The following is a 27,220-nucleotide window of genomic DNA, read 5'->3' as shown; positions in this document are numbered from 1 at the left end:
CGTCGCGAGAGTCGATTGAGCAGGCGAGTTCTGAGGGGATGTTGAAGAAGGAGACACAGAGAGGTGAGAGCTCCACTGGGTGCCGCTTGGAAGGGAAGCAGGGAGACTGAGGGAGGGAGGGAGGGAGGGAGGAAGGGAGGGAGGGAGGGAGGGCTGTCCTGGGCACCCCTGGAAAGAAAGTGAAAGGACCTGTACATCCAAACGCAGAGTGGTATTGCACAGAATTTGAGGAGTGGAGGCTCCCCAAAGCCCACCCACAGACCCCAAGGACCCAGGTTACGAACGCTCGTTTTAGCGAAAAAGGGCCTCATCTCAGTCTCTAATGCCAACTTCAAAGTCACTACCTACAGGCTTCAGTTGGACTTGCTGACCACATTGGCTGGGAGAGGCTTGGGGAACTCCAACTTGGAAGACCCAGCTTTAATCTCCCGTTCATAAAGGTAAAGAAAAATAACACATTAAACACTTCTGGATTTTTCCTTTTCTCTTGCAGGCCAGCCACTAGAAGGTTCTCCACCCAAACTGACAAAGGCATAGCATAAACGCACTCTTGGGCCTCCTCCCCCCTCAGCAGGCATTGGTAACCCCCTGGCTGAGCCCAGGTGCAGCCTCACAGACGTTCTCAACACAGCCCTGCAGAGTTATGCCCAGGGAGGGCTCACAGCACACGGATGGAGTCGCCACAGCAACCTCACCCCCCACCTTTTCTATTGGAAATGGTGTCAACCGCCCACTGACAGAGGAACAAGTTGCTTGACTTTTCAAAAATCTGGTACAAGAATGAATTAGAGGAATTTCTTCCATCTTTCCTCATCCTGCCAGGTTGAGGTGAGGGGTAGAGACTATGGTCAGAAAATTGATTTTTCATTTGAACCTAAGAGGCTGATTCAATGCCTTAATCTCAGAGTCAGCAAATAGCCCAGGTGGCCATGAAGCTACTGAGTCAAAGTCACAGATCTCAATGATAAATGTGTATGTGTTTGTGTGCACACACACATGTGCAAAGGGTTACATGAGAGAGACAAAGCAGCCAGGAGGTGATAAAGAAGAGAGATAAGATCTGAAATCCTATGAGACCTGAGAGATCATTCTGGGCTAAGAAAAGTAAACCCTGTAACAACATCAAAGTTGAACCCACGTATGCCAGTAAAACGTGTTTATTATTTGCCTTATTTGGACCTAGGCCACATTTCTACTTAATTGCTCCTTTCTTGGGCAATAATTATAAGGCTAACTTTTCAAATAAAATAAAATTGTTCCTCTGCTCTGGGCAGACTGCCTCCAAAGCAGGTTACAGCAAGTATTTCCAAACCCTTCTTCCCAGTTGGTCGATCTTGGGGGTTCAGGGTGTGACCTGGGTGAGGAAGATTGCTTTTATTCCAGCGCTTGCACTAATTCTTGCACTAATTATGGGAGGAAAGGAATGGTGGGTCAGTAAGCCTTGGTTTCCTTGTTTATTGAATAAATTCGTTTGACTAGTTGAAAGGAGACGTGTGTGAGTGTATCTGTGGTAGAGATAAGGAGTGGTGTAGCCATTTTGCAAGAAAAACCAGCAAATTAGTTTTCATATGTTCTACAGCGAGTCTCCAACCCTACCTTAGTTCCTCTACCATTGGTCAAAGGGTCCCAGCAAGTGTGAGCTAAAAGGTTTGAAAAAGTCCTTTGTTACAATGTGAAAGAAATCAAAGTAAAACATCCTTCCAGTGGTTCATTATCAACTCTGGTGTCCAACACAGCAGAAACCTTCCTCACTGGACTTGGCCTGTCCTCACTGGGACTGTGCCGCGAGGTCTGGGAAACGTGAAAATAAAGCCTATAAATGAGAAATAGTTTCTTATGGAAGCAGGAGGTAGATGAACTGTTAAAATTATTTATAAACACATATAATTACTGTGGTCTTAAGTTATTTCTCGACACTTTAAGACCAATTCCTGACACCCCCTGCTTTGCTCTGTGTCTAGAGGTTGATTCCTGCAAAGTGCATGTGCCAGGGAGGTGTGCCCTCCTTTTCAGGCTAATGGGGTCAATGGAAAGCGCTAAGGGAGGCTGGGGGGCAGGGCGTGCCATCTCCCCCCGCTCTACACTGAGGGGTGTTTCTGGCAGATTCTCTGCGGTTCTCGCTATTCTAAGATACCTGCTCCCTCTGGGGTCCGTGTTCTCACTGCTTTAAGACAGCTGCCCCCTCCGCGGTCCCAGCTGTGGCTCCGGCTAATCCTGTCCCTGCCTGGGGGCTCTCACAACCCCCACCCCTTCTCCTTTGATCCTTCGGCCCTCCAGCAACTAGCAGCAAGTTCTTGCTGTGGCTCCTCTCTCAAGGCCGCATAGGGCCTTCCACCCTCCCAACCTTGGCAATGAATGCTCTCCATGGAACCACTTGGTATGGGCTCTGTTCTCTTGACTGGACTCTTGCGTCCCACCCAGGGGGCTCCAAATCTCTAAAGAACAAGCATGATGTTTAGGAATACACAGACTCCAGGAAATGCAGTGGGCAGGTCATTCCTTCCCTACCGCCAAGAACGCTCTCTCGAACTCTGCGTTAGTCTGATCATCTAGCACTCTTTGCGCTAGATGTGTGTTTGGATGGACGGAACACAAGATGGAAAATTAGAGAACTAGAAAGCTCTATCTAGTCCTGTGACCGTCACGAGTACCTTAGAACCAAATGAGCCCAGGTTACCTGTGTTACAGGAAGGAATAAGAGTTCCTCTGGCCCGCCTGCCAGTTATTAGGCTCAAACACAAGAGGGCATGGACATACGTTTCAGAAACTGGCATGGCCATGGCAAATCTAAATCTATTATTATATGAGACACACTTGACTTCTATGGGACACAAAGTGTTTTGCTCTCAGCTTAGCCCGATCTTGACTTCTCAGCCTTATTTGTACTAAATGTACTGAAATATTGGAAAGGTGCACAAACTAGTGCCGGGCACATCACAGGAGTGATGTAGGTCTCAGCTGTGATTTCTGGGCTCTTCTTTGCATCAAGGCAACATGGAGGTTTACCAACGACCATGCAAGAAGGTCAAGGTCAAGGTCAACTTACCAATGTCGAGGACCCTCTGCTTTGCAGTATGCTGCCGAGAGTGCCAGTACTTCCAGTATTTCAGCTGCTCATCCCGGTTTTTGTCTTCACTGAAGACCACCATCACCACGCTCTGCAGGGCAGGGAGAACCACACAGCTTACTTTCCATTCAGCCCCTCCTGCTCCACAGTGTCCAGTTCTGGGAATCCTACCAGAGGTGTATTGCCTTAATTTCTATAAATTTGCTTTTCTTGCTTTAGATAAGCTCAGTTGTAGGGTTTATTTTGTTTCAAAATAGGCCTACTTTTTAGAAAATAAATGGAAAATGAAAACAGCACAGAATAAAAAAGAATGCTACCTTACCTTTGCCATGACTAACACAATTGGATTAACCAATTTATCAGCAAATGTATTATTTTGTGAGGTGAGTGGGAATACCGAAAAAGATTTTTTTCTTTCATTGAATACAATGCCATTTTTGAAATGTCATATCCTTAAACACAGAATTTGGTGCTTTTGTAAAAGAGCAAATATGTGTTTCTGGCCTAATTAAGTGCCTCTGACTGGATCGGTGATGGTACTGAGAGAAATTCTAAAAGATGAGCTCACACTGATGAACAATGATATAAAATAAAGATACATCACGGACCAAAAGATACAAAGTCAACCATATGATTTCCTTAAATATGTGGATATACTTTTAAATGAGCCCATGAAACTAATTATATCTGTAGAAATAAGAATCCCAAAGGACTTCCACTTCTAAGTTACAAACTGTTTTGCTAAACTAAATATGTTAATTCATTGTCATTTATGAGATGCAGAAGGTACCCAAAATCACCAAACAAACAAACCAAAAAAAAAAACAAAAAACACCCAACTTACAACCCTTTAATTACAGCACGAGGTATACTGTATCCAGGTATATACTCCCCATCTCATTCCATATCCAAAATATCTCATAGACATTTTTCTGCTATTTCAAGAGAATAGTTCATCGACTCTCATCCCTTAATGCCCTGTCCCCTGTAGCATTTGACACATATCTACCTAATTACTTACAGTTACTCAGTCCACGGCAGTGGCTTATGTTAATAAGGGCGGGGATATCCTATAATTCACCGTGTCCCTAGTGCCCGACAAATAAGAGATACCAAGTGCTGATAGTAGCCGTAGTGTCAAGTCAAGATCTGGCTTATTCCCAGTGGTATGTAAACATTTGTCCCACAAAAAAAGCAGAGGTTTGTTAGAAAAGCTGGTTTAGAAACAATGCATCCATATTATTTGATCCCACAAGCAGCATGACTCACAAAGGCGTGCAGGAGAGCTGACGAGAAAGGGACCCATCGGCTGTGCTGGTGGAACCCGGGCTCGGCCTCCCTCCATCCTTCCCCCTTCCCCTTCCTCAGGTCTTTCTATTTCTCTGTAAACATTCACTGCACAGCCTCCTGCTGTTTATTTCTGTCTGTCCCAAAATAAAAAATAACGTTTCGGGTGACTTTTTTCTAGACAATGACTAAATTAGCATAAGCAATGGCCTATTCTTGGTATGGAAATGTATTTTTTCAGTGATAAAGAAAAAGGCAGTTTGAAACTGCTATTACCAAGGCTACAAGCTCTGACTTGGGATGTAGCCCTGTTTGCAGAAATCAGTGCTCAGAGATTCTAAGTGCATCCCTTGTTCCTCCAGGCGGCTTGCTCTCCCAGAGTGAGGAGTTAAGAGGAGTAAGAAAGACCCACTTGGAGAAGGGCCATCCTGCTCTCCAAGGCTGTTAGATTGAAGACTTTAAGAGAAGGAAGGCTCTTTGTTTTAGGCAAAATGGAACAAAAGGAGATAAAATAAACTACATTATTTTCATGATTTCAATGAAAGAAAATTCTTGGAAAAGTCGCTGTCCTCCAAACTGCTGCCATGGCCTTAGATTACTGACACCATCTTTTCAGGGTGATGATAATGGTATTATCACCAAGGTATATATGAGTTATACACTACCTTGTAATTGGCAAGATTTTTTTGAAAAAGAAGAGGTATCAAGTGTCTCCTCACCAGGCATTCATATATGATGGCATAGGGCACACTAGGGTCAATTTCCAGAGGTGGAGCCTATGCCTTTCAGGCCTCCATGCTACTCAGTACTGTACACTTGGGTGTTAAGAGAGTAGGTTAGAAGTCTGATTGTTTGGGATAGAACCTGGCTCCCTCACATTTGAGCTGTGTGACCTTGGCCAGTTGCTGACTTCTGAAAGGCCAAGTTTCCTCATCTGGAACATTATAGAAGTAATGCCTATGGCATAGGGTTGTTGCTAGTTTCAGAGAGTTACTCAATGTACAGTGTTCAACGTACACACACAATAAATAGTAGCTGTTCTATTGTGGCTCTGGTTGTTGGGACGATGGGGATAAGGACGGCATCCCTCCACCGCAGGCTTGACCACAGGCTTGGGACATACTAAGCCCCCTGGAGGCACACAGCACACTGGGCACCTTTGCACCTGCCCCGGAGTGCAGCCTCAGGTAGGACATTAGTCCCAGAGCCTCCCTCCCCATCCTTCCCTTCACTCTCAACCGCCCTGTCTCCTGAAGCTCCAATCTGGAACCGGGACAGTCTTGAAGGGAGGAAGGCCTATTAGACAAAGGAGGAGCAGTTCTTCCTTGCCTTTCTCATGGAAACAATGTCATAAAACCTGGCTGATTCAAAAGCATGCCACTGTAATGATTTTACCTAAAGCTAGTAACAGGCAAGTCAACCAGCAGGTGCCCAGATATGCTTTTCTCTGCGACCCCATGTTTTACCCTTTGCATGGGAATTTGAGATGGGGTGAACTGGGCCCAGCAGAGCACAGCATTCCTTTCTCAGTGTACTGAAGAAGCAGCTTATGAGGAGGCAGTTATGATAAAATAAGGAGGCACGTACACAGCAGCATAAATCATTTTACAACAGGGCAGGAAAGTCCTTCAACCTCTTTTCAGAGCTCTTGTGTATATAATTTTCCTTTTCAGTAGAGAAGCATTACCAGTTCCCACCCGTCTTGGCAGGGTTAAGAATGCCAGAAGCTGGCGGACTTCCAAGACAGTTTCATTTCCCACAAATAGAACTAACCCTCATGGATGTGAAAATTCTTTCAAGTCACTCCAGCTAGGGATCATATCATGCCCACTCCTTGACTTTTCATGCTGTTCATGGGGTTCTCACGGCAAGAATACTGAAGTGGTTTGCCATTCCCTTCTCCAGTGGAGCACGTTTTGTCGGAACTCTCCACCATGACCTGTGTTGGGTGGCCCTACATGGCATGGCTCATAGTTTCACTGACTTACACCAGGCTGTGGTCCACGTGATCAGTTTGATTAGTTTTCTGTGATTCTGGTTTTCATTCTGTCTGCCCTCTGAGGGATAAGGATAAGAGGCTTATGGAAGCTTCCTGATGAGAGAGAATGACTGTGGGGAAAACTGGGTCTTGTTGTGATGGGCGGGGCCATGCTCCGTAAATCTTTAATCCAATTTTCTGTTGATGGGCGGGGCTGTGTTCCCTTCCTTTTGTTTGACCTGAGACCAAACTATGGTGGACCTGATAAAAGTGAAAGAGAATGAAAAAGTTGGCTTAAAATTCAACATTCAGAAAACTAAGATCATGGCATCCAGTCCCATCACTTCATGACAAATAGATGGGGAAACAATGGAAACAGTGACAGACTTTATTTTGAGGGGCTCCAAAAATCACTGCGGATGGTGACTGTAGCCATGAAGTTAAAAGATGCTTGCTCCTTGGAAGAAAAGCCATGACCAACCTAGATAGCATATTAAAAAGCAGAGACATTACTTTGCCAACAAAGGTCCATCTAGTCAAAGCTACGGTTTTTCCAGTAGTCATGTACGGATGTGAGAGTAGGACCATAAAGAAAGCTGAGCTCCAAAGAATTGATGCTTTTGAACAGCGGTGTTGGAGAAGACTCTTTGAGAGTCCCTTAGACTGTAAGGAGATCCAACCAATCAATCCTAAAGGAAATCAGTCCTGAATATTCATTGCAAAGACTGATGCTGAAGCTGAAACTCCAATTATTTTGGCCACCTGATGAAAAGAACTGACTCATTTGAAAAGACCCTGATGCTGGGACAGACTGAAGGCAGGAGGAGAAGGGGACAACGGAGGATGAGATGGTTGGATGGCATTACCGACTCGATGGACATGAGTTTGAGTAAGCTCCAGGAGAGGCCTGGAGTGCTGCAGTCCATGGGGTCGCAAAGAGTCGGACACAACTGAGCGACTGAACTGGACCCCTTGACACCTTAGTAAGCACTGGGCTGCAGGAGGCTTTTAAGCAGGGCTGCAAAGGGCCTAGGGACACATATGAATTGCACCCTCTTTTACAGAAGAAAACCCAGCTCTTTCCCACCCACAGATATGCTTACTGGAAAAATGAACATCATTTGATTGAAAACAATAATGATAGTAACTAGATACCACATGGGAAATGAATGAAGCTGAGAAAATTCCTTGGATACAGTCAGAAAGCATGTTCCCACCATGTCTGTTCTCTGGGGTTTATTGGTTACTGATTAAATTGATAAACTGCAAGCCAATAAGTTCTTGTACCCCAATTCTGACATCTGTTATAGAATTATTTACTTTGGAATTTTTTTCCATGCCCTTCCACAAGGCTGGTAACTAACAATGCTTTCATCTGATCCCTCCATGCTTTATTTGAGAAATGAGGCTCCTACCCTGACTTTGCTGATGGGGTGTCGGAAGCACTTGTTGTCCCCCGTCTCACTGAGCGTGATGGCATAGAACTGTCCCTTGTTGAGGTAGGTCATCGGGCCCTCCCCTTGCTTCTGACGGAGAGATTTGGTGGCTTCCAGGGTGTACTGAAACGTGCCACTGTGAACAGAAAGCAAATAGTGGTCAGATTCACTCAGACATTTCTGCCTTTAAGATCAATTTCACATCGATAACATTTTGTATGAACATTAACCAACGTTTACTCCATTTCACAGACAAAACACAGCATACGGCAAAAGAGATGAGACCATACCAAAGGTCACTGCTAGTACAGGGCACATAACATTTCTATTAGTGGCCCATAAACCAGATGGTTAAGAAGGGAGAAAGTCCACGGCATGCCCATCCCACTGAGCCAGGCAGGGCCAGGGGAGCCTCTGTTAGGTTTTAGCCAGCACTTTGCAATGCCTGAACTTAGACAGGACTTGCTTCTTTCATGCTAGCAATAAGCCATAGGTGTGAGTACATTTGTTCAATCGATCCATATACTTAACCTTCTTTTGTCTAACTGAGGTGTTGCGCATAACTACATCCCACTTTGAAATATCTCAGAATATAAAAATCTAGAACTCAACACTCATTACTGAAACCTCTAGGGAATCTAGTTTCATAATAGGGATTATTTTTTGATTTGGGGGTCTTGTTTTCTAAGCCTGCAGAAGAACTCATGACAGGGTTACTGCTCTAAAGCAGGAGGTTGCAAACAATGGTCCCTGGGCTAGAGCCAGTTGGCTGGCTGTTTTTGTAAATAAAGTTTTACTGGCCCACAGCTACACTCATCTGTTTTTATCTCCTCATGGCTGCTTTTGCACTGCCATAGCCCGGCTGAGTAGTTGTGACCGAGACTGTGTAATTCTCTAAAACTAAAATACTTAATATCTAGCCTATTACAGAAAAAAAGTTTGCAGATCCCTGCTCTTAATAATTTCCCTAATATTTGACAAATATAATTTAACTTGTAAAATGAAAACAGACTTTCCCAACTTTGAAAAACATAGCCATTGTTTAAAATGAGCAACAAATATGAACCACCATCTTTTTTATTTAAGATGCTCATTCAGAATATTTATTTCTGCCACCCTGCAGGATGGCACAGATGATGATCCAATTGCAAATGCTTTGTCTGTTTTCTGGATCATCAGAAACTCTTCACTGTGTCTATCTATTTTTTTAGCCCTTTAAATTTCACAGTCTGTGAAAGACTAGGTACAAAAAGATTCAAAGTTTGCATCCTAAAATGACCTACCTATAAGATTATGGGGGACTCTTGGTTTCTATGTTGAATATTTCTGCAATGTTTCATATCTTTTAGCTTATATAATGAAAAATAAATCTGAAGGACAAAATAATATTTCTCTTATTTGATAAAAAAAAATCTTAGGTTAAAGCTGATAAACAAAGTGAATTCCAGAATATGCGTCTTAGAATAAGGTGGGAAATAAATCATTCAAGATAGAATCTATTCCACTGTCATTTTGCCTGGAAAAAGCAATTTCGAGATAACCACTGAATCAGAAAATCGGAGACCTAGACAGGATATTAGGAATCCCTGCTTGAAAAACATGAAGAAATCTGTGAACTTTCTCCCCAGATAAAAGCACATATGAACACAAATGACGCCCCCCACAGCACAAGATAAGAACCACCTTCTTCATTTCACAGCTGAGAAGAGGCTGAGAAACTCACTCACTCTAGGGGACAATGACAGCAGCAGAAAGCGAAAACAGGGCAGGAAAATGGTAGGTCAGTGCTCTTTTTAATGGCCCAATAGCTGGTTGCATGGTTATCTGGACGGATAGCATGTAAATTACCCATGCATTTCCATATTTTAGAAGTTGATTCGAAACTTTCTTCTCTGCCTTTTCCCTACCCTTCACCGCCACCACTGCACAGCCAATTTCTGTCTGGAACAATCTGGAGAGGATTACTGGGGAGCCTGAGGTTGGAACAAGACCCTGAAGGAGCAGAAAGCCTTTAAGAGAAAACAGACAGAAGAAAAGAGGGTCATACATATAAAAGTAAAGGGTCAAGAAACACAGTGGGAGAGGAGGTTTACAAGGCATGGAGGGCTCTAACCACCTTCATCAGGAATTTGTGTTTTATTCTGTCTGAAATGGTGAAATTGCTGGTAAGATTCGCAAATGGGAGAGATTCATTCATTTACGCCCTTCTCTCCCGTCTTCAGGCACCTCTGGAATGTGTGGCTAGGAGGATGGCTACATCATTACGCATAACAAGAAACAAAAGCGGGACTTCCTGTTGGTCCAGTGGTTAAGAACCTGCCTGCCAGTGCAGAAGACATGGGCTCTATCCCTGGTCCAGGAAGATCCCACATGCCACAGGGCAAGGAAGCCTGTGCCCTGCAACTCCTGAAGCCCATGCACCTACAGCCTGTGTTCCACAACAAGAGAAGCCACCACAATGAGAAGTCCGTACACGGCAACTAGAGAGTAGGCCCTGCTGGCCAAAACTGTACGCAGCAATGAAGACCCAGCACAGCCAAAAAACAGAAATAATTAATTAATTTTTAAAAAGAGGGAATAAAAGTGGAAGGACAGATGTGAAAGAAGTCAAAAAGGAAGGGGAAAAGGGGAGAAAAAAAGAGAGTTCCATTATGTACATGTTGTGTTGGAGGCCCAAGTGTCTGATGTTCAGAGGAACACCTAAGAGGGGATATCTAGCCAACTAAAGGACAAAGAAAAGAGTATGGGCCTCAGAAAACCGATCAAGACTGGAAATAATAATTTAGAAGTCATTGTGCGGAGAAGAAGACTTCATTTTAAAGGTGCAGAAGTATAACTTGAAGAAACATTTAAACAGTTATTGGTGCATCAGTGTCTAGGGGCATCTCCTGGAAACCTACCTTGATGTCTGATCGTACATGTACTCCTCAGCCCCAACTGAAGCACTCCGAAATTTCTGCAAAATACAAAAAGTCATCAAAATTAAAACCAATAGGTGAGTCACTATGCTCCCCGCCCCACACCAAAGTGGCAAAGGTATCCAAACTGTCTTATCCTTGTTTTAGAAAGGAAAATTACACATTTTTTTGGTATTGTGTTTTCAACTACAGTGAAAATGGTTACCATTTGTATACAGAACTGACATAGTACCTGCACATTGACAATTATATTCAACATAAAATGTATTTGTACTTTTCTTCACATATTCACAGGTGCTTTCAGGTACTGGAAACTGTTTCCTCAAACGTTTAAACATCTCTTCTATTTTCTTATCTCCAACACTATTCCAGAAGTCACGAATTCTGAGTTAATGGAACACTGAATACAAGGAGGCCACACAGCATATCATAAGCCCTATTGAGAGTGTTAGGAGCATAGTTTCGGGAGCAAGACTGTCTAGAGTCAGGTTCTAGTTCTTTTACCTGCTGCCTGTGTAGACTGGGGCAAGTGCCATATTTTCTTCAGCTGGAAAATGCATAGCTGTAGTGATGAGAAGAATTAACTGCATTATTAGCGGTGAACTAGTAAGAACAGTTCCTGGAATGTGGCGAGCTCTATCTACCTGTATTAAATTCTGTTCTGTAGTGACCACTTGACCACATCTGGTGCCCTTCTCTAAGATCTTCATTATCGCAACATTGTTAAGAGTGAGTCTGCAGAGGAAACTCTAAGTCATAATATTACACATGAGGAGGTTTGGGTTCACAGACATCAGTTGTTGTATATTTAGTGCAAGTTGGATGCATTTTACTACATTTTAGAACCTTTTCAAGCAGATGCACAAAAGCGCTAACTCTTGATCCTAAAGTGAATATAACAGAACTTTGAATAAAAAGTACTTGGTGGATCACATACATTTGGACCTTCCACTGTGGCCTTTTTTCTAGTCTCTCTAAGAAACAACCTTCTTGCTTCTCATTTCTCTGTCATAAATGTTCATTCTTTGACAAGTAATTCAAAGATTTCCTTCTCAGGAAAGGGTTTGGTGGTGTTTTTCAGTTGCTAAGTTGCGTCCAACGCTTCGTGACCCCACGCCAGGCTTCTCTATTCTTCACTATCCCCGGGAGTTTGCTCCAACTCATGTCCATTGAGTCAGTGATGCCATCCGTGCATCTCATCCTCTGTCATCCCCACGAAAGGGTTAGCCCCAGCTATTTTCCAGCCACTATCTCTAACCACTGTCTCTAGGATGGTGGTTTATTTTCCAACCACCATCTCTAGAACGCAGTGGACCCTTACATCACAGTTTCTATGTACATCAGATATAGCTATATAATTCCATGTCTTTAATCAGTCACCAATTTTTAGGTCTTATTGATGTATTCATTCATCCACTCTTTCAGTAAATATTTACTGAGCGTCTACTTTGTATCAGACACCATGCTAGGTGCTATGGATACCACGGTGGAAAATAAAAGATGCAGGCCCTGTTCTCATGAAGCTTCTGGTCTAGTAGATGAAAAATATTAGCCAAATAATCATTCATTTAAAAATTTATAAACCATGTGCAAACACTCTGAGGAACAGCGACAGAGTTCTAGGACAGTACATCACAACTGAAAAAGTAGAAATCAGCCCCATGACAACCAGCCTAGGTGGTTCTAACAGGATGTACTGTTTCCAGTGGCACAACAGAGAAGACCAACAGAAGATAAGCAATGCTCCCAACAGAAGCCCAGAAGACAGCAACACAGCTACACAAGTGAGCAACGCTCCCTCCTCCTGTGGGACTGATGCTTTCCTAGCAAAGATATCCTCAGCCTCGCTTTGTTCATTACCTCTTCTGAACAATGACAATGGAGACACCCAGTTTCTAGACTGCCCCCAACATCGCGATATACACAATCCAGAACTGGTTGTCACTTCCATGATCCCTTCTTAGATTCATTCAGCACAAACCCAAACATTATCAAGAGCTCCTCCTAACTCTCTCTTATGAGCTGTCTGTCCCTAAGGATCCCCTGCAGAAACAGACTAAATAAATGCAACTGTGACTACAAATATGTTCGTGGTAGTCTTTGGCTGGTGGACTTAGATTCAAAGAAGACTGATTTTACTAGAAATTGAAAGGAGAGGACAAGGAGGTCTTCCCTAAGAAAGTCACAGAGGAGGAAGGGTGTGGAAGGTAGTAAAGAATATTCTAGAAATAACACTGTTCAACAGAACTTTATGCAAAGATGGAAATGTTGTATATCTTCACTGTCTAATACAGCAGCCACTAGCCACATATGTCTACTGAGCACTTAGAATGGAGATAACTGAGGAATTAAATTTTAAATTTTATCCAATTTTAATAGCTGCACGTGGCTAGTGACTATAGTACCTACTCCACAGCACAGATCTGAACCATGGAGCAGCATTCACAGGGGTCTTGAGGCAGGAGGAGCATATTAGGCTCACAGAACTGAATGAAGCTCAGAGCAGAGGGCACCAGGGAGAAAGATGTGCAAGGTGAGGCGGGAAAGGCAGAGGAGAAACAGAACGTGCAAGGCCCTGAAACCCAGTTACAGATTTAGATCTTGATCCTAGAAACAATGGGATTTCAATAAGAGGGTGTCATGATCAGATTATAATTTTGAAAAGACCATTCCAGGTACAGTGTACAAAAGGGGACTGTTTTACAGACCAGAGATAATGATAGCTTGAGTCAGTAAGGTGGAAACAGAATGGAGACAAAGGAAGGATTTCAGAGAGGTGTAAGAAAGTGAAGTCGGAGACTTTTCCTGGTGGGTCAGTGGCTAAGACTATGTGCTCCCAATGCAGGGGGTGTGAGTTCAATCCCTGGTCAGGGAAGTAGATCCTACATGCTGCAACTAAGAGTTCAGATGCCACACCTGGAAGATCCTGCTACATGCAACTAAAAAGGGCCCAAGTTCAACTAACACCTGGCCCAGCCAAATAAGTGTATTAAAATATTTTTTTTAAAAAAGAGAAGTTGATAGAACTGATAATGACTTAGACCAGGATGATAAGAGAGCACGTATGCAGAAAAAAAATCCTAGTTTCTTCAAAAACCAGAAAGATGGTGGTGTCACTCCACTAGGGTGGAAAATAATTTGTAAACCAGGTTTTGTATAGGTGGAAAGTCAAACAAGGGGCTTCCCTGGTGGCTCAGATGGTAAAGAATCTGCTTGCAATGTGGGAAACCTGGGTTTGATCCCTAGGCTGGGAATATCCCCTGGAAAGGAAATGGCTACCCACTCCAGTATTCTGGTCTGGAGAATTCCATGGACAGAGGAGCCTGGTAGGCTATATATAGTCCATAGGGTCACAAAGAGTTGGACACGACTGAGCAGCTTTCACTTTTACTTTTCAAAATCAAACAGGCAGTTGGGCACAAAGGTATAGGATGCAGAGATAACTGGACTAGAGAAAAAAGTGTGCAAAGTATTCAGGGCATAGATGGTAACTGGGCTATGGGCATAAAGCCAAAAACTTCTTCAAGAGGCAAGTAAAGTATCAAAGTATCAAATGGTGCTGCCAAGTAACGGCTTTAACAGAAAGGGGATTTCCAGATCCATTCTATGCAAGAGTTGGATAGAGGGCTCCTACAACGGCAGCCCACTCCAGCACTCTTGCCAGGAAAATCCCACGGACGGAGGAGCCTGGTAGGCTGCAGTCCATGGGGTCGCTAAGAGTCGGACACAACTGAGCGACTTCACTTTCACTTTTCACTTTCATGCATTGGAGAGGGAAATGGCAACCCACTCCAGTGTTCTCGCCTGGAGAATCCCAGGGACGGGGGAGCCTGGTGGGCTGCCGTCTATGGGGTCACACAGAGTCGGACACGACTGAAGTGACTTAGCAGCAGCAGCAGCAGGAGCCGGAATAATGGGACATCCAATTCTCATCAACTTTGACTACAAACAGAGAAAACTAAGGGCTTCCCAGGGGGCACTAGTAATAAGCAACCTGCCTACTGATGCAGGAGATGTAAGAGACACGGGTTCAAGCCCTGGGCTGGGAAGATCCCCAGAGCGGGGCATGGCCACCAGTTCCAGTATTCTTACCCATGGACAGAGGAGCCAGGCGGGTTACAGTCCACAGGGTTGCAAAAAGTCGGACACAACTGAAGCCACTCAGCACAGCACAGCACATACAGAGAAACCTAAATCTTCCCAAAGCATAAAACTTGTATTCTAAGGATTTTCCAAAATTTTTCTTGGTTCAAGAACAAAATAATAAATGATAGAAGTTTTAGTGGTACTATATGCACTATTTCGAGTATTTGAAATAAAAAATCATAAAATTGGTTGCAATAATCAAAAGTAAACCCATGATCCATTTTAGTAACTGAATCAATATTTTGAAGGTTTTATTCTTCAGTTAGGGGAAGAAATGAACTACCATTTAAAAGTCACATTGGACAGCGTTTAGATCCAGGGTAACTTTCTGTATCAGTCTACAGATGAACAGGACATCAATGGACATAACCATCATAAGTCTGTTGGGTATGACAAATAATAATTCTTTGATTTCATTACAGGATTCTTTGCAAACTACACTAATTTGACAATTAACTTACCAGGGGCTAAGTAATGAAATACAAGGTAGAGATATCTCATCTTCCCTGTAAATATTGGGTGGGCCAAAAAGTTCATTAGGTTTTTCCATAAGATATTATATTTATATACATGTATATAATATAATCGGAGAAGGCAATGGCACCCCACTCCAGTATTCTTGCCTGGAAAATCTCATGGACAGAGGAGCCTGGTGGGCTACAGTCCATGGGGTCGCTAAGAGTCGGACTCGACTGAGCGACTTCACTTTCACTTTTCATTTTCATGCATTGGAGAAGGAAATGGCAACCCACTCCAGTGTTCTTGCCTGGAGAATCCCAGGGATGGGGGAGCCTGGTGTGCTGCCGTCTATGGGGTCACACAGAGTCGGACACGACTGAAGTGACTTAGCAGCAGCAGCAGCAGCAGCAGCAGCAGCATATAATATAATACTGGAGTGGGTTGCCATTTCCTTCTCCAGGGGATCTTCCCAACCCAGGGATTGAACCCAGGTCTCCCACATCGTAGGCAGACGCTTTACCATCTGAGCCACCAGGGAAGTTATATAATATAATATATATTGTATTTCCATATTTATAAATTTCCAGATATTATGGGGAAATCTGAATATGTATTATATATCATATCAATTATTATATACATTGATATAATGATAAATTATTATTGATATATTACATGAAATATTTAATATATCATACGAAATATACATTCATATTTTATATTTTCATATATTATGGAAAAACTTGAATAAACTTTTTGGCTAACCCAATGGTTCTCACTCCTGAGCAAACTGGAGGACTAAATGGGAAATCGACTTCTCAGCCCTCTTGCAGTCAGTTGAGACCATGTGACTAGTTCTAGTCAGTTAAATGTGAACAGGGGGATTAGTACCACTTTCAGATCAAAGTGTTTGCAAGCCAGTGTGCCATCTCCATGTTCTCTCTTCCCCTGCCAGGGTGACCCTGAAGTCACATACAGAGACGGCAACGTCACACGATGGAGAGAACCTGGATTCCTGATCAGAGGATGGGTCTATAGACTGGTATCAAGATTATTAGCAAGAAATAAACTTTCACTGTCTCATATCACTGAGATCTGGAGTTTCTTCATTCCTACATCTAGTTAGACTTCTGTTAACTGACTTACACAAAATTGTAGAATAGAATAAGCAAATTCATTCTTCCTCTTTGATTTTTATAAGGACAATACACATGACTTTTCTATAAAAACTCTTTCTTCCCTCTCTCAAGTTTTACAGGTTTCCTAGAAACCTGCTGGGGCTTCCCTTGTGGCTCAGCTGGGAATCTGAGAATTCCCTGCAATGAGGGAATTGCAGGGAATTCTGCCTGCAATGAGAATCTGCCTGCAATGCGGAAGACCTGAGTTCGATCTCTGGGTTGGGAAGATCCCCTGGAGAAGGGAAAGCCTACCGACTCCAGTATTCTGGCCTGGAGAATTCCATGGACTGTATAGTTGTCCATGGGGTTGCAATGAGTCGGACATGACTGAGCGACTTTCACTTTGGCTTTAGAAACCCAATGGGTGTCAATACTACCCTGATTTGTATTTATCAACTCGACTGTTTGCTTGTTAGCTGTGTGGCAGTTGGCACATTCATAAGCTCTCTGCATCTGCTTTTTCATCTGTAACGTGGGAAAAAATAATACCTTCCTTGCAGAATTGTGGTATAGTAAATATTAAATAAAATGTGTAAGCCACAATGCCTGGCACACAGTAGTACTCAATAAACAGCAACTATTGTTATGTCTCTTCACAGATTATATAGCAACCTTCTAGAGCACAGAAACCAAGGCACACCCCCTTCTCTCTACTCCCACATTTAGCAAAATGCCTAACACCCAGTATAAACAAATATTTACCAAATGTGACTACAAACAGGATATAGAATAAAATATAAATCAAATTAGCTAAATAAATTCATTAAAAAACTTTTTAATGCTACTTGCTTGAATTGAATGAAACTGCTCCCTTCCTTGGTATCAGTACACACACACACACACACACACACACACACACACACTCACACACATACACATACATATACAGAGAGAAGAAGTCATCTGTAATAGCAAATGAAACTTGCTAATTCAACAAGTAGTAGGGATTTTAATAGTTTGCCTAAAGGATGTACTAGGTTTTAGACAAATTTCCCTTAGTGAAATTTACTTAGTGAAATCACTCTGAAATCACCTAATCTTATAACTTGTTAACAATGCCATGGCTGAAGATCACCATACATCATTTCAACTAATTTACATCACATTGAAATACCTTATGCAATGTAAACACTGATTTCCAAGACTAGGAGAGCACCTAAACTAAATTCAATGGAAATAATTTTCACATTTAGTTTCTGGTAAGTTGCTTTCTCCTTCACTTCAAAATAAAACCCCGAATACAATAGCTTCCTTTCATAAGCCTCTTTATCTACAACACAAGCACAACTGATAACACATCCCCCAAAAAGGGTGACGGTTCCGTTGACATTGGACCACATCCATGGACTCTTCTGTGACTAATGGAATATTTCTGCACTGTGTGAGAAAAGCGTTAGTAGCAACCCTTTAGTGAAAAAGTATGCACCTCACATTCCTTTGTGGAGTGATTTGCTTTTCCCTACAGAAGCACCCCTGACTGCTCGAGGGCAAATCAAATATTCAACAATACCAAAACCCTACAAGATCCCTCGCTCAGTTTGAAAAAAAAAAGAAAAAAGAAGAAGGGGGACTTCCTTGGTAGCCCAGTGGTTAAGAACTCACCTGCCAATGCAGGGCACACAGGTCAGTCCCTGGTCTGGGAAGATGCCACAACCCTCGGAGCAGCTAAACCCATGCAGCACAACTTCTAAGCCTACTGCAGCTGCTGAAGCCTGCACGCCTAGAGCCCGTGTTCCGCAACAAGAGAGGATACTGCAGGGGGAAGCCCATGCACCGCAGCTAGGAAGTGGCCCCCGCTCGCGCCAGTAGTAACAGGAAAAAAAGGAGAGGGGAGCGGGGAGAAGAAGCGTGTGGATGATTTTCAGCCACACAGGAAGCAAAGAAGCAAACCTGAAGATAACATTGTCACTACAAGGACACTGAATGCTTGATGTAAAGCTACCAGAACCCCAAAAATATGGAACCCTGATGAGCACAGCAAATCTATCCTGTCTCGCTCTGCTCTTTCCCCAAGTTCATAGAAAGCAGCAGGCATTCAGGAATGACGAGCCAGGAAAGGAAGGACTGCTGGGTGACTTGTCTACTGTGAGCCCCTACCAACGCTGAAGAGAGCTGGCCCCTTTTGTCCCTCTCATTGTCATATGAAAGATGAGAAACAGCTAACGACATGGATAAAGAACACTCAGATTAAAAAACGAACGCATCTGGGTAAGGCACTATGTTCAGCAACGGAACTCCTGGGAACCAGAAGGCCCCACGCTGTCTCTGAGTATAGAGGTAAGGGTCAAGGCCGTTGGCCCTGGAGACCAACAGCTTGTGGCAAGTCCCATCGCTGTCACTTACTGCGGTATGTTCACAGCTGCCCTTATGCATCTCATTTGGAAAATAGAGATGACAATAATAGTACTACCTCATCGAGTTTTGGGAGGATTACATGAGTCCATATTACATAGAATGATGCCCAGCACAGAGTAAGTGCTCATCAAATGCTTATTATTTTAAGATATTATTATTTAAGGTTACCATTTCAACCTCGCGTGGCTGAAGTTTGTCCTATTGGCAACTAAATGGGCAGCAGGCTGCAAGTATTTGGTATGCTGCCATCACACTCCTCTTTAAGAAAGAAAGAAACCACAAGTTTTCTCCTTCTGCTGTTGTCTTTAATCGGCCAAGGTGGACTGCAAAATGAGATGTCAGTGACCAGTGACTCAAATGCAGAGTCACTGCTCCGAAATGTGGAAGAAGCTGACACAAACTAAAAAAAGAAAAAGAGCATGACATATGCCAAGTCAAAAACTGGAGTGGTGATTCACAATTGTATTAGCAATTGATGTTCTACAAAGATCTCAAGGCAATCAAATGAAGAGAATACTGCCTTTTTAACAAGTGGTTCTGGAACACTGGATGTCAACATAAAAAAAAAAGGGACAACACTTCTCTAGTATCCAATATGAAAATTATCTCAGAGTGGATCATAAACCTACACTCAAGAGGTAAAAACTATTAAATGTTTAGGAAAAGAAAAAACAGAAAATATTTGTGACATTAGGTTAGGCCAAGATTTCTTAAAACAATATATCAAAAGCATAAACTCTAAGAGAAAAATATTGATCAACTGGACTTTATCAAGATTAAATACTGTTGCTGTTTGAATAGTTAAATAAAGTAGCCATCAAGTTGCAAAACATAACTGATCAAGGGTTACACAATTTAAGAAACTCTTACAACTTAATAAAAGAAAGACCAACAGCCCAATCTAAAAATTGGGCCAACTATTTGAAACAGACATTTCACAAAAGGAGTTATAGGAGTGGTCAAATAAACACACAGAATAATATTCAACATCAGTAGACATCAGAGAAATGTAGGTTTAAACCATAATGAGACAACATCACATATATACTAAAGTAAAGCTAAAAAGATTGGTGGTATCAAGCTTGGGCAAGGATGTGGAAGAGGGGAATCCTCATGCAATGCTGGTGAGAATGAAAATATTACAGTTACCTTGAAACTCTACATAACAGTGTTTCACATACATTTACCACATGACCCATATAAAGCTACATATACATTCATCAGATGACCCACCGAGTCCAGCCACTGTTATGTACCCAAGAGAGATGAAAACATACGTCCACATTAAAACCTGAATGTCCACAGCAGCATTATTTATAATAGTTAAAAACTAGAAGCAATAAATATCCACCAACTGGTGAATAAACTGTGATATATGCTTACCATGGGATACTACTCAGCAATTTAATAAACAAATTATTAATATAACCAATAACATAGATGAAACTCAAAAATATTACACTAAATGAAAGAAGACAACATACAAGATTCCATACTCCGCCATTCCATTTATATGAAATTTTAGATAAAGCAAAACCATAGTGACTGAAGGCAGGTAAGTTGTTTGCCATGAGCAAGGGGGGAGGGGAGGGCTCCAAGTTCAGACTTTTAGGAAGAGGAAGCTGTCTGTTGATTCTGATGCTGGTTATACAATTGGATACAATTAACAAAATTTTCTAACTGTGCCCTTAAAACCTGTGAATTTAAAACAAACAAGCAATCAAAGATCAACTGCTTCTGCAAATTCTTTGGACACATGAGAAGAATACATAGAATCTATCTGCAAGGTGCAAAGTACACATACATATACACACTTTGTTACTGATAATACCAATTCTTCTTTGAGTTTTCATCAGACAAGGTCTCTAAAGAGTTATATTGTTTTAATCTATAAACAATAAAGGCTGCAGCGGGTGTGGAGAAAATGGAACCCTCTTTCACTGTTGGTGGGAATATCAATTGATAAACTACTATGGAGAAGCATACGGAGATTCCTTAAAAAACCAGGAATAAAACTAGTTTTATAAAAATAAAACCACAAGACCCAACAATCCCACTACTGGGCATATACACTGAGAAAACCATAATTGAGAAAGACACATGTACCCCAGTGTTCATTGCAGCACTATTTACAATAGCTAAGGCATGGAAGCCGCCTGCGGATGGCCATCAACAGATGAACGGATAGAGAGGCTGTGCTACATACACACAATGGAATATTACACAGCCATAAAAAGAACACATTTGAGTCAGTTCTAATGTGGTAGATAAACCTAGAGCCTATTATACAGAGTGAAATAAGTCAGAAAGAGAAAAAAAAGTATTGTATATTAACACATATATATGGAATCTAGAAAGATGGTACTGATAAACCTATTTGCAGGGCAGGAATGGAGATGCAGACATAGAGACCAGACTTGTGGACACAGTGGGGGAAGGAGAGGGTGGGGCGAATGGAGAGCATCATGGAAACATACACACTGCTGCTGCTGCTGCTGCTGCTGCTGCTGCTACTGCTGCTAAGTCGCTTCAGTCGTGTCCAACTCTGTGTGACCCCATAGACGGCAGCCCACCAGGCTCCCCCGTCCCTGGGATTCTCTAGGCAAGAACACTGGAGTGGGTTGCCATTTCCCTCTCCAATGCATGAAAGTGAAAAGTGAAAGTGAAGTCGCTCAGTCGTTTCTGACTCTTGGCGACCCCACGGACTGCAGCCCATCAGGCTCCTCCGTCCATGAGACTTTCCAGGCAAGAGTACTGGAGTGGGGTGCCATTGCCTTCTCCGACATATACACTACCATATGTAAAATAACCAATGGGAATCTGCTGTATGACTCAGGGAGCTCAAACCTGGTGCTCTGTGATGGCCTCGTGGGGTGGGGGTGAGGTTCAAGAGGGAAGGGACCTATGTATCCCGATGGCAGATTCATGCCGCTGTATGGCAGGAACCAACACAATATCGTAAAGCAATTATCCTTCAATTAAAAATAAATAAGTTTTTAAAGAAGAGTTGCTTTGTTTTTAAAAAATGATGAGCAGGCAACACCTTTGGCTGCCATTTGGACGGTTACAAACTAGAAGTCAAGGTGAAAACTTTAAAAAGTAGGAAACTTCCACACAAACAGCTCTGTTCTTCACAAATAATGTGATTTTAAAACTAAAGCCAATGGAGGAATCTGTCATCTCAGAGTCAGGAAAATGGGAATATTCCTTCACACAACCAATGTTTTAATAAAATCTGTTTATAAAGAAAGAAGCAAACATGTTTAAAAAACACAAACAAACATGAACTCACTGTTGAATCCACTCATCCCACATAAAAAGCAAATAAAGGGCTTCTCTGGGGGGCTCAGTGGTGAAGAATCCACCTGCCAATGCTGGAGACAGGAGTTCTATCCCCGGTCCCGGAAGATCCCACGTGCCGTGGAACAGCTAAGCCCGGGGGCCACACGTATCGAGCCTGTGCTATAGAGCCCATTCGTTGCAACTACTGAAGCCTGCGTCCCCTAAAGCCCATGCTCTTCAACAAGAGAGTCCACCGCAATGAGAAGCTGATGCACCGCAACTAGAGAGAGCCAGCATGCAGCCAAAAAGAAATAAATACTTTTTTTTTTTTTTAAAGCAAACAGAGGAAAAAAGATAGGTGTGGTTTCTGGTGTCGGTTCGGGCTCCTGAAGTAAGAGCCAGGGACTCACCTCTGCGTTTCCGTCTTTGAAGCTCTCGCTGTAAGTGCTGTCCGGGGTGCTCCGCTGGTCGTCCTTGAGGTAGGTGCTATGGCCGGCCATGGACGGCACGCCATACTGAGTCTGTTCAAAGATAACCACGCGTTGCTCCTCCCCTTCTCCCCGGGGATAGTGCACAGGTGGGGTCATGAAAACCGGGGTGAAATCTTCAGCCTTCACCACTGTGATTCCTGACACAGGGATGATGGCTGGGCTCTCGGGGACGTTCGTGCTGTACTGCTCCCGCTTGGAATTCTCCAGGTGGTCTTGATTCAGGCAAAGGTTCACTGGAACAGTCTTCAGGACCTGAACTCGGTTTTCTCCTCCGCTCAAATTACTCTGGGCTTCACTTGTGCCAAGACAGTTTCTGTGTATTGAAACCCGCCCCCCAGCAACAGGATAGAATTAGAAAAATCATCATTTCACAACTCCTAATAACTGATGCAAGCAAGAATCAGTGGATGCTAATGCATTGGGGGTGGGGGGGGGGGGACGGGGAAATGATGGTGAACTTTACAATGGAATGAAATGGATCTTTCCATCACTAGAAGTAGGACAAGCACCTCCATGTGCCTCCTGGTAACATGCGATCAGCCCCACCTAGAAAATGCTCAACAAAAAACAAATGCTGACTCTAAATCAAACCAAGCTTTATATCTAACTTCCAGTTCTTAGGCTATATGGGAGCTGGAAGAATAATTTAAACAACACTGAAAAGAAACAATCACACAAACCAGAATATCACACATCTTACTGACCTGGTTTCCTCAATAAGTCAGAGGCATGAAAAAAGAAAGAAAGGTGGGAGACTTGTTCTAGGTTAAGAGATTTAAAAGGCATGACAACCAAATAGGACAAGCAGATCTTGTTTGGATCCCAATCTAAAAAGCCAAAGAGGTATTTGTGAGGCAATGGGATTTTTGAGACAATCAAATATGAACTGAAAGTTAGCTGATGTTAAAGAAGTATTGTTCATTCACTTAGATATGATAATGATTTTGAGATTATGTAATAAAAAGTACTTGTTTATTTAGAGATCCATATCAAATGGATATGGACCTCTAAATATGTCATGTCACAGGTGAAATAACATAAAGTAAGCCAGGAACTTATTTTAAATACTATTGCAATAAAAATTTTTTTAAAAAGAAATTAAAAAGGGGAAAGTAAGAAATGGTGAAGAATAAATAGGTGTAAGGAAAAGTTATCAAGTACTGAATCTGGGATGGAATGGGTCTTTGGGGGTTCATTATATCACCTTTTTTTTAATGAATATGTTTAAAAGCTTTCAAAAGAAAAAAATTTAAATAGCCTTTTTTAAAAACACAGGGATTTGGTAGAAACCAATATAATACTGGTTTTGTGGTCTTGGTAAATACTGGTAAAGCAATTATCTTTCAATTAAAAATAATTTTTAAAAAATTCACAGTAATTTTAAAAATAGGGGCGGAACAATAGGTTGAAGGAGAAGATTGGGAAGAATAGTTTTCACTGTTCTGCAGGCTAAACCCTTTGCAGATAAAACTAAGATTATGAGAACTTGTCATTAAAATATTTTCACTAAATTCAGAAAAAGCATGAGCTCATTGATATCCTTAGCATTGAATTACTATCAGGACTTAAGGAAGTGGTGTAACTGGGCTTATGTAAGACAAGAGCTCTCAGATCTCACACCTTCTGACTGGTACAAAGAGAAAAAAAGGATTTAGAAAATTAATTCTTACCAGGATAGGATGAACTATTTGCATCTATACTGCAGGATTTTGAGTGAGAGCAGAAGCAAAGAGGAAATTCTTACTAAATGAGCACTGTTGACTGCAAAATGATTTTACTAACAAAGTCCTAGTAGTCAGTAAGGTTTGAGGCCATCCCTTACTTATTTATAGATTATCCTGGATGACAGAAAGAAAATGCATGTTTTGTATGCAGCCCTGTCCCTGGTGTCTGCTTTTTTTAAACCAGCAGGGGCTTTCTCGGGTTTATAGGCATTTTTCATCAGGAGAAATATTTGAACAAAATTGGTTCTTCTAAGAATTGAGCTCTCTGGCTCCTCTCTGTAAAGGAAGTCAACTGGCCTCTGAACTTGCCTAACTCTCAAACAGGGCTTGGTATTTTTAGCTTTGATTTTTCAGATAAAACTTCAAAGGGAAGCTTGGGGAGAAAATGGCTCCTCATGAGCAAAACCAACAGAAAAATACCTGAACCTCTCTGAGTCAGTCACAGACCTAGAGACCACTCTAGAAAGGAATCCTTTAGAGAATAAAATCACGAGTCTATAAACATTCTGGCTTTCAGTAATAACCTGCTTTTGTGGCCAAATCAATTCAATGAATCTGTGTCTAAGGCACAGTGAAAATTAGATATTACGTTTAATCTGAATCCAGTGAGCGGATGATGCCAAAACCCAGACCACCCATTTATATCAGTATTTCCTAAACCTTGTTGCTTAGAACATCACATGGCATGTTAATACATGTTCCTCAAGAAAGAAGTCCATGATAAAAATCAATATTTTTTTCAAAAAAAGCTATTGCCACAACAAGAAGACCACCCTGGTGGGTCATAGCCATGAACACAGTAAAGGCCCCCAGGGATTCCTCCAAATGTTCAACTGGAACCCAGAATCTCTCAAACTCGTTTTATGCTTTACCCTTTGGATAATATCCTGCAAGTTGAGTGTAGAAGGGCTGGTCTATGTTCAGTAGCTACCAAAGCAATTATCTACTTTTTTCACACTTCTGGGCTTTGCACAAGCATGGTCTTACTGACTTGGCCAAAATATTCTAAATTAATCAACTCCTCTACTGTCAGAGTCCATTTCAGTCCCAATTTCTTAAGTCTGTATTTCATGTAAAACACTTGGATTCTAAACAAGAAACACAAGTCAAAATATTTGGGGCATTCTTATAAATAAATAAGCAAGTGAATAGAGTCATGCCAATATAGTTGAATCTTCTTTACCACGAGACAAGGAAATAATAGATTCAGCACTGTCCTATAATGTGTAACAGTGCCTCTACAGATAGCACTGACTTTAAAAGCTGATGCCAGAGAACTTTGAAAGTCATCCCCCCAAAATGGGTGATCTGAACAAAATTAAGAGCAATTGTAAGATACTGACTCACTTGCAATAGAATTTAAAATTGAACCAAACATTATAACATGAGGCAAAAATGCAATGCTAAGAATGGTGCATGAAAATATACTCTTAAAAAAAAACAACTGGACTCATGTCCTTGAGATTACTTTTCAAAGTGGTGACTTCTGTATACAAACATTTGTAATGATATTATGCCAGCCCACGGCACCTTAATTCATGAGTACACTGCAGACCAAATGATATCCTTCCAAATTACATTTAACCAGAAGTCTACAAAGTCATAATTAGCCTATACAAGGTAATTTGTCTATACCTCACTGCCAGCTTTTTTAAGGCACTCTGTATATATCATAAAAACGGCCTTTAAAGTACAATGGGCAGCTGTCAGTCTTTTAGGTTGCTCTAAAATATACTTTACCAAAACATGGCCTCTTGTATCTATTATGATACATACAGAGCACACATTTTAAATTCATTTCTCTCCCCATCTCCACCTCCTGCATGCGTCCCTAATCTTTCTGTGATTACCGGTGTAGGATTTAAACTTCTTTAACTTATTCAATACTGACTGGATGGAGGAAAAGTTATTAGACCTAAAGAGTATCAGCCTCTTTCTCCCTGTCATCACTGCTACTAACTAGTGCCCGCGTCCCCAAAGCAGCATAAAGTTCCAGAAGATCCCCTTGGAACAGCAAATCCTATGCAGACAGCCTTCACCTTCTGCTGGGGGTATGCCCTGGAGTTGACACATAGCACAATACCACTGGCTGGAGGGGTGGTCTTCAGTGCTAGTCACATGACAAGATCACAGGGTCACAAGCAGTTCCTATCAAGGGCAGAAAAGATTCTGACATCTGTTTTAGTAGGAGACTTCATTTCTCTTGGCTTTATGTTTCCAAGTAGAAAACCCTTCAACAGAAGCACTGTGGCTTCTCCATTTCTCTGCAGGGGAAGAGATATATTTGATTGGTTGTGTTTGGGAGCTACTTTGGGAAAAGTAGCTGAGCAAGATGGTTCGGACTTTTATGGGTCCTCCTTTATGTCTGGATCATCTTGGCCAAAGAAAGGGGACAGACACTCCAGTCACCTTGGCCAGGCCATATGTCCCTTCAGGGAGGCCTGAAGTCCTGCCTGGGACTGGATGATAGGTCATATCTAAGTCAGTACTGATAACGTTACAAATCGCCCGTTCAAAATAACATTCTCTAATTAGCTTCATCAGAAATAAAATTGATTTTTTTTCCTTTTTAATTTCAATCTGTGTCTTGTTTTTCAACTGGTTCTTAATTCAGGATTGAAGGGAAAGAGTGTTACCTATGGTCTCCTAACATCTTTCCTGCCCCTGACAGTGTCCTCTGCCACCCATGGCTCCCTACCAGCTCCTCCCTGAACTGAGATGAGCCTGGCCTCCTTCCTCTCCCCCTTACCAAAGGTCATCTTCAAATGTCTCACTCCCTCATCACGGTTACACAGCCACTGAATTAACGGAAAAGTTCACACTAGCAGTGGGCTATCTTGCCAGTATATCACCTCTGTCTCTTCAGATTTGCAGGCTCCTTGGAAGACACTAATGAACC

The 27,220-nt window shown here is 42.1% G+C and overlaps 1 protein-coding gene across 3 annotated transcripts in view; it reads right to left on the bottom strand.

Annotated features, from left to right (window-relative positions):
• GRHL2 (grainyhead like transcription factor 2) overlaps nt 1–27,220 on the bottom strand; it is a 172,166-nt gene that overhangs the window by 90,645 nt on the left and 54,301 nt on the right. For all 3 annotated transcript variants that reach the window (XM_005689192.3, XM_005689190.3, XM_005689191.3), the window contains exons 4-7: nt 22,517–22,910; nt 10,669–10,724; nt 7,748–7,904; nt 3,047–3,158 (exon numbers count right to left, since the gene is read on the bottom strand). In XM_005689192.3, coding sequence (XP_005689249.1) covers nt 3,047–3,158; nt 7,748–7,904; nt 10,669–10,724; nt 22,517–22,910 — 719 coding nt within the window. The remainder of the gene's footprint in view (nt 1–3,046; nt 3,159–7,747; nt 7,905–10,668; nt 10,725–22,516; nt 22,911–27,220) is intronic.

This window comes from Capra hircus, chromosome 14 (genome assembly GCF_001704415.2).
Source record: "Capra hircus breed San Clemente chromosome 14, ASM170441v1, whole genome shotgun sequence".
NCBI lineage: Eukaryota > Metazoa > Chordata > Mammalia > Artiodactyla > Bovidae > Capra > Capra hircus.
The sequence above is the reverse complement of the archived record's forward strand: the minus strand, read 5'-3'. Positions and strand labels throughout refer to the sequence as shown.